General features: G+C 33.8%; 2 protein-coding genes across 2 annotated transcripts; one reads left to right on the forward strand and one right to left on the reverse strand.

Annotated features, from left to right (window-relative positions):
• The first annotated feature begins 1,228 nt into the window (after window positions 1-1,228).
• On the forward strand, window positions 1,229-4,881 carry LOC107606059 (UDP-galactose transporter 1). The gene is made up of 5 exons (XM_016308027.3): window positions 1,229-1,610; window positions 2,620-2,869; window positions 2,965-3,172; window positions 3,971-4,202; window positions 4,493-4,881. Exons 1-5 carry the CDS (start codon window positions 1,500-1,502, stop codon window positions 4,721-4,723), a joined length of 1,032 nt encoding a protein of 343 aa, XP_016163513.1. The 5' UTR covers window positions 1,229-1,499; the 3' UTR covers window positions 4,724-4,881.
• Window positions 4,882-5,300: 419 nt separating this feature from the next.
• Window positions 5,301-7,091, reverse strand: LOC107606062 (Adenine nucleotide alpha hydrolases-like superfamily protein). Its single transcript, XM_016308028.2, has 3 exons — window positions 6,421-7,091; window positions 5,862-5,983; window positions 5,301-5,674 (listed from the first exon to the last, which is right to left on the reverse strand). The coding sequence occupies exons 1-3, from the start codon at window positions 6,826-6,828 to the stop codon at window positions 5,515-5,517; spliced, it is 690 nt and encodes a 229-aa protein (XP_016163514.2). The 5' UTR covers window positions 6,829-7,091; the 3' UTR covers window positions 5,301-5,514.
• Between the last annotated feature and the right edge of the window lie 1,163 nt (window positions 7,092-8,254).

Raw genomic sequence — 8,254 nt, forward strand, 5'->3', positions numbered from 1 at the left:
AACGGATCCACACTGGTTTGAAACAGAGAAAAGCCTCGGAAATCGGTTCTTCAGAGATCCACCAAGCACCCATATATCCTCCCAAAAACGTGTCCGACGCCCATCCCCAACCACCATGGACAGGCCTGCAACCATCTTATCCCTTAAATGTTGGTTCAAGATGTGTAACTGGCAAATATCCTTCCATGGTCCTCCTCTAGTAGGCGGTTCTTGAGTCCACAAAGGCTCATTGGGGTTTAAATTATGACAAGAAGCTACGACTTTTTTCCACAAGGGGCAATCTTCATTTGCAAATCGCCACCACCACTTGAACAACAGCGCTGTGTTGCGAACCATAGCGTCCCCTACTCCCAGTCCACCTAGTTTCTTCGGCGCCTGCACCACCTCCCACCTTACTAATGCCATACCAGTCCTACCCTCTTCTGAGCTCCACAGGAATCTTCTTTGTAGTGAAATCAATTTCTCAGCCACCGCTTTCGGCATCTTGAACAAGCTCAAATAGTATACTGGCAGACTGTTCAACACAGATTTGATAAGTACCAACTTCCCAGATTTGTTCAGCATTCTCTCGCTTTAAAGAAACATTTCATTCTAATAGGTTGCGAGTGGTTCATAATAAGATAAGACACTGAGAATTGAGAATAAGATACAAAAATAGAAATATAAAATTAATATTTTAGTATTTTATTTAGTAATAAATTAAAATAAATTATAAAAGTCTAATTTATTTTATTTTTATTAAAAAATTTTAAAAAAATATAATAATAAAAAATATAATTATAAAAAATTAATAAAAATAATAAAAAATAAAAAATAAATTATATTTTTTGTTAATATTTTTGTGTCTTTTTTATTAAAATATATACAAAATACACTAATTTAATATTTTTACACATAATATCTTTATTTACGTAGTATCTACTAAATATAATATTATGTCTCTAATTTTTCTATCTAAATGTTCCGTACGTATAAATAAATGCAGCCATAAGAATATGAATAAGTGCTACTTATTAGTAACACTCTTAATTAAATATTTTAAATTAATCATAATGGAAATTAAACTACTTAATTTAATGAATTTCCACGTGTAAACGAGGTTAAATTAATTGACGGAATTGACCGCGTCCAAGGGGTTTTTATCAACAGTGCGTGACCCAGCAAACGGTGGTGGAGTGTAATAGAAACGGAGGAGAGTAACGTCAATGGGACCTTCACTTGACCTTACAAATCAAAATCGAAATTACAAAACCATTCCCAGAGAGGGGAAAGTTGAAACGTTTCGATTTTTTGCTAAAAGGAAACGCCAGAGAGAGAGAGAGAAAAGAGTGAGGACGCAAATCGCATGAGTGTGGGAAGAGGTGCCTCATTCACCGTTACCACCACCATCTCTCTTCTTCTTCTTCCATTCGTATTGTATTATTCTTCACACTAGTAGCGGTAGCTCCTTCTCTCTTCTGTTTTGATACTTTTGGATCGGAAGAAGAAGGATACGAACGATGGAAGAGAGTATCATTTGCCAGTGGAACGTTATCAGATCTCTCTTGTCCATTCTTCAATGGTGGGCTTTCAATGTCACCGTTATCATCGTTAACAAGTGGATCTTCCAGGTTTCCCACTGAAATTCTCTTCTCTTGTATATGTATATATAAACCTCATCCTGTTTTTGTATTTCGAATTCATAACAGAAATGACGAATCCTGCAATTTTCTTCTTGTTTTATGTGATTTCATTTTGTTTTTTAAGTTTGTATGTTCGTAATACCGAGAAAATTTGTGATCTGTTTAGTTCTGTTAGATTCCACCGGTGGCATGCAGCTCAGGATTCATGTTTGCTATATTAGAAATCCGTCCGAGTGAGGCTCAGAAATGCTATGCGTTACTGTTTTCTTGTATTGTTTTTATAATTTTAGGCGTTACCTTTTGATTCATACAGTTCATTGAGCTAGACCTGTTGCAATATCTGAATTCTTGCTGATCCACATACTCGACCACTAATTTTGTGTTCGTGTTGTTGATTTAATCGCAATGAATACCTAAGTTTTATATTAGACGGGGTTTGGAACATGTTGGATTTGATTTATGAACACTGTTGGTTTTCCTCTTCATGATTGCATTTCAGATGTATTTGATGCTTGCTAATCGTTGCAAATTTATTTGCTGGATCTTTGATTCGTCATAAGGACTTAAACAGCTCAAATTAATCATAATAATCAAGTAATATGACTATCACACGCCAGGATACAATTTATTATGGCTTCGAAATGCATGAAAAGTTGATCCTGACTGGCATTATGTGTAATAAATTTGCAAATAAATAATTGTAGCTTTGAAGCTTTTGGAAATGTCTTTTTCATCCACGCTCATTAGGCTTTCGCCTGGTATTTACCATCTACAATACGCAATTTAGTTTAGATCTTTTATTTACTTGTTCCATCTATAAGAAGAAAAGGTTAATTAATCATTATCACTGCTTAAAAACAATCCAAATATATGTGTGTAGGACTTCTTTCTGGCACTGGCTATTTCAATCATCATATCAAAAAGTCACATGAAGTTACATGGATTATAAGTTTATAACAAGTACTTCCTTTGTATTTTATTTCTTGATGTATTTCAGAAATTGGATTTCAAGTTTCCACTATCAGTCTCATGTGTCCACTTTATCTGCTCAGCCATTGGAGCATATGTGGTAATTCACGTGCTGAAGGTTAAGCCACTCATAACTGTTGACCCTGAAGATCGCTGGAGAAGAATCTTTCCCATGTCCTTTGTGTTCTGTATTAACATAGTGCTAGGGAATGTGAGCCTACGATACATTCCAGTTTCTTTTATGCAGACAATAAAATCGTTTACCCCTGCAACCACAGGTAAGGCTCAATATTCAGTAACATTTCATATTTGCTATCTGCTATATGTTGAAACTGCAAGGGTACATTAATCAGATTTTGATGAACTTGTACAGTTGTTTTGCAATGGCTGGTATGGAGGAAGTATTTTGAATGGCGTATTTGGTGTTCTCTTATACCCATTGTTGGAGGGATTCTTCTTACATCTGTAACAGAGCTTAGTTTTAATGCCTTTGGATTTTGTGCTGCCTTGTTTGGCTGCTTGGCTACATCTACAAAGACTATCCTAGCAGAATCTCTGCTGCACGGATACAAGTTTGACAGGTGCAGTTTCTATGCTTGCATTTATGGTTTCCCAGCATCTATAGGGCATACAATGATATAAGTTATTTGCATGTCTGCAAAAGATACTCATTTTTTTATGGATAGCGAATCCCCCCGCCCCCCTCCCAACCAAAAAAAAAAAAAAAAAAAAACCCTCTTTTGGGTGTTTCCATGTTTGATGGTGGCTACTTCTATTGCACATACAGCAATACAAGTACGACTACAACTGCATACATATACTAGAATAGAAATTGCTGAATGTTACTTGCACTCATAAAAGAAAAAAGGTTTGCACCAACTTATTTAGCCATGTCAATCATATTTTACTAATTTTAGGCATCTACAATTTAAAATATTCCATTCTACCGTGTAATCGTTTTGGTGGAATGCACTAGTGATATATGTTCTATCAGGCAGTTTTCTCTCCAACTTTCTCTTCAATTTATTTTTTTATTTTTTGGCTTTCAATTCAGCTCCTAAAGGATGCAATTGTAGCAAGAGTATGGAAATCTTTGTTGTTATAGATCAGTAGTCTGTGTTTTAGCATCTATGGAGGCATTTCTGATCAATATACACTGCTGAATTGTCGACAATATCTTTTGAGTTTCCTTTTGTATATTTGCATGAAAAAAGAAGTGTTGCCACGGTTTAATGGGTGATATTTGTCTCACCTTTGTATTTGTGTTAGCTATGCTGTAATTTTTTATTGTTCTACTTGGCAATTGTGGATTCTTTGAATTAATTTGGTATTCATTGTCAGCAGTACACAAGCTAATTTTTCTTTCCATGTCTCTTCAGCATAAACACAGTTTATTACATGGCACCTTTCGCAACTATGATCTTGGCTCTTCCTGCTTTGTTACTTGAAGGCAATGGCATTATTGACTGGCTAAGTACTCATCCAAGTCCTTGGTCGGCCCTCATTATCATTTTTAGTTCTGGGGTTTTGGCTTTCTGTCTTAACTTTTCCATTTTCTACGTGATTCACTCCACCACTGCTGTGACATTCAATGTCGCTGGAAACCTTAAGGTGAGATCTATCAGGCAGATTCAAATGCTTGAAGCTTAATATATTTCACCAGTCTCTTGAATTCAAATTCCATGTTGTTATTTGCCATAACCGCAGTTCTTAGCTTCAATGAAGTTACTCATATTCAATTTCCAACTTTGCTTGTTTATGCTTTTCGTTAATGTTGAAGCCTAACTCAAATCTTATTACATCATGATCCCTCATTTTTTCTTTTGGTATCTAAATCGAGTGATTTACTATTGTACTTATTCTGCTTCTTTCAGATTAACTATATCATGTTTTGCATGCAGGTTGCGGTTGCTGTTCTTGTTTCATGGCTGATATTCAGGAACCCGATTTCATATATGAATGCTGTTGGATGTGGTATTACTCTTGTTGGATGTACATTCTATGGCTATGTGAGGCAGATGCTATCGCAACAGTCTTCATCTGTTCCGGGAACTCCTCGGACGCCAAAGACCCCTCGGAGTAAGATGGAGCTGCTTCCTCTTGTAAATGATAAATTAGATGATAAGGTCTAATTGGTAATTGGCTTAGCCAACGAGTACCAGGTTTCTGCCATTTGGTAGGCAGTAATAGTAACAGTGATAGATACAAAATTATATCAGTGACTTATGGTTATTTATTCTGTTAGATAATTACCCACAATTTCTAATACAAGTCTTTTTTTTTTTTTGCTTCTCCCTTTGCTTCCCCCGCCCCCTTCCTTTTTATCTTTAACCCACCATCTTTGTGTCACTTCTCTATTTTCTACCATAATTATTTCGCCGTTATTTATTTTATTACCTTGTTGCCATTGTTATGGACTGTATGATTGTATGCCACAGGCAATTATTCATTATTGTTATTTGTTGGTTTTCCAAACTGCAAACTAGCTGCTTCTCTTCGGAAGCAAATGAATTTGGTTTATTTTGTCGCGGGTATTTGCCAATGCACATGATCTTACTCTTACATGCAATGTAGATGGTTTTCTGTTATTATAGGTTATCATTTTTATTTTTATATTTCATAATATTACAGATGCCCCGTGAATTAAAATGTGATGGGACAATACTAGAAATAACTTTTTCTGGCTCTACCCAAAGAAAGAAAGAAAAATTATTGGCAAGCATGGGCAGGTTGCTTCTTAATCATATTCTCAGGTAACATAGACTTACAAAGATGACATCATATGATTACATTGGTACAAGGACGACGATATAGTTAGAACTAGTTACATGCTAAAATAGTTTTATAGGTAACACCCCTCCAAGGCTCCAAACTTATATATTAGGTTAATTTTCCCATTTTACCCCTCTTATGAAATCTGCATCTAAGCAAGAAGCCAAAAGTTCTTCCGCCACCTAGTGCTGATAAGATAGCCATTCGTGCCCTGGCTTCTCTTCCTCACTCCAATCGTCAAGCAATCTGCATTATTGATGCAATGCTCCACAAACTCCTCTGTGCCGCTGTTATCGCTGCTTCCACAAAGGCTGTAATAATATAATAATAATTAAAAACAAATTTATATTCTTATAAAAAATTGAAAAAACAGTAATGATGTACCCTATAGACATCTTTTTCAGACGATTAGAGAATGAGTTTTAAGATAATTAAATTATTTCTCATATGAAAAATATTGACATCACAGGTTGGAAATTGTCGGTGTGTAGATCTCACCAGCTAAAGAAAGAAGATGGCTTCTTTTGGCCCAGTACAAGGACAGAGACCTCTAACTTCTTTACTTGGCTCATCACTGTAGCCAGTTTTGGCCCTTGAATTACAAGGGCTTCCACTTCCACCTATGTCCATGTTACACACCATAACACTCAAGATCAGTGATTTTATTTTATTTTATTTTATTGGAGAAGTGAACAGAACAACAACAAAGATGGGAATAATATGGTAAAAAGAAAAGCTGAAAAATCTGAACACTTCCCATGATTACTCTGTGGAAAGTGTATAAAATAATGCACTCATGCAAGAGAACTCAGAAAAGAGAGAAAAAAGTTGTTTTGGGGGATTCACCGCAAAAGAAATATTTAAAATTAAAAAATGAAAAAAAAAAAAAAAGAAGGAACTTGCTAGTTGTTACTTCAATCTTCTTGAACAGCATTGAATAAATCCACTTAACTATACATAAGAATCAAGATCTACCAGACTAAAAACAGAACATGCTAAAAGGGTAACAACACATTAAGCATTAACCTTAATTTTCCCCAAAAACATACATATATACCTCTGGCTTGCAATCTTTGCAAAGGGATCCAAGATAGTTGACAAGGTAAGTTGAACAAGAATAAGATTCAGAAGCCTTGTCAAGAGGAACAACATGAAGAAGAGTGAGCAAATCACCCTTATTAGCAACATGTGTTAGAGCCCACATCATTGCATGCTTTGAATGTGAAGTTCCATCAACAACCACCATCACCCTCTTCCTCACCATAACCCCATTATTAGTAATCTCCTCTTTATTATTCCCACCACCATAATACATGTTCAAATCTTCCATGCTTTGATTCACACTCTCACCAATGCTGCTGCTGTTGTTGTTGTTGTTGTTGTATCTGGTTCTGCTACCACTCCACCTGTTTGATGTTGATTTCCAAGGCTCCTTTGAACTTAACTGCCTCAAAAAACTTGGCATAATCTTCCCCTTTTATGTGCTGATTTTTATGTATCTCTCAAGAAGAGAGCCTAATAGTACTAATAATGTACTAGTTTAAATCACTAGATGACAAGATAGAACACGAGAAAAGGAAGGGGTAGGGGTTAGAGTAGTGTAGCAGAGGTTTTGTTTGGTAGGCTATTATGCTGAGAAAACAAGCTTGCTACTATTAACATTTGAGAGAGAGAGAGAGAGAGAGATTTAAAGTGTAGTACAGTAGTGTAGAGGTTAACGTAGAGCAAGTGAAGTTGGGGTTTTGAGGAGGAAAACCATTTTTATACTTTCAAGACTAATTACTCAAATGAGCCTTTGAAATTGTTAAGATCGGATACTTTAATTTTTTAATTTTTGAAATGTACAAAAAATTCTCTTAAATTTAACTGATAAAACAGTTTTTGATTTTTTTTTGTCAACAACAAACGAAAAATACTTATATGAAAGTTTAGATTAATACACTTGAAAGTTGGTTGTCCACGTATGCAAATAAAATAATCTTGTCCAGATGTGCAAGCAAGACAAATTAAAAAAAAACAATACAACTTATGCTAATTCAGGTTTTCATATCAACATTTTTCGTTTGTCATTAACAAAAATAAAACTTTTCTGATTTTTTGTCAGAATTAATTTTTTTTTGTATATTTTAAAAATTAAAGACTAAAATATTCAATTTTAAAAATTTCAAAAATTAAATTGGATAATTACTCTACTCTTTGATATACAAAATTTTTTAGAGGACCAACCATTTTTTTATTTTACTAACTTCACTTTGTTTTTGATATTTGATTATCAAAAATGCTATCACAAAAAATAAGTAATTATATCAATCGTTATTTATTTATATAAACTTTTAATTTAATGATAAATTTTGTGTGTATATATGTAATTACGACAATTTATACTCAAATTACAAAGTGTTTGTACATTAAAATTAAAATATATAATATACATATTAAGTAATATATTTTTCAATCATTTTAGTGTCGGTCATATGTTAGAAATCTAAAGAAGCTCTTTTAAATGTATTTAACATGTGTTTTAAAATATACTTGTAATTAGTAATTACTTTTTTGTTTAATTTTTAATTTTGAAGAATGAACCTAGCTTTTAATTTATTATCGTATCTTATTGTAACGTATTATATTTATTATATTTTGATATGACATAAATTCAAAGAAATCCATTTCTTAATTAATAGTAAAAGTAAATGGAATTAAAAAGGAATCGCACGCAAACTTGACTGAAAATGAGCAGTTGATTCCACAAGGTTATACTACTTAATTAAAGATAATTTAATTGTTATATCAATCCAAGAATAATTGATAATTATATTAAAAATAGAATTTCTGGCTAAAGTATCACGAGAAGCTGTGGTGGTCTGTTTAGTTGATGATGATGAAAACCAAGA

The sequence above is a fragment of the Arachis ipaensis genome, chromosome B7 (genome assembly GCF_059453495.1).
Source record: "Arachis ipaensis isolate K30076 ecotype BB chromosome B7, ASM5945349v1, whole genome shotgun sequence".
NCBI lineage: Eukaryota > Viridiplantae > Streptophyta > Magnoliopsida > Fabales > Fabaceae > Arachis > Arachis ipaensis.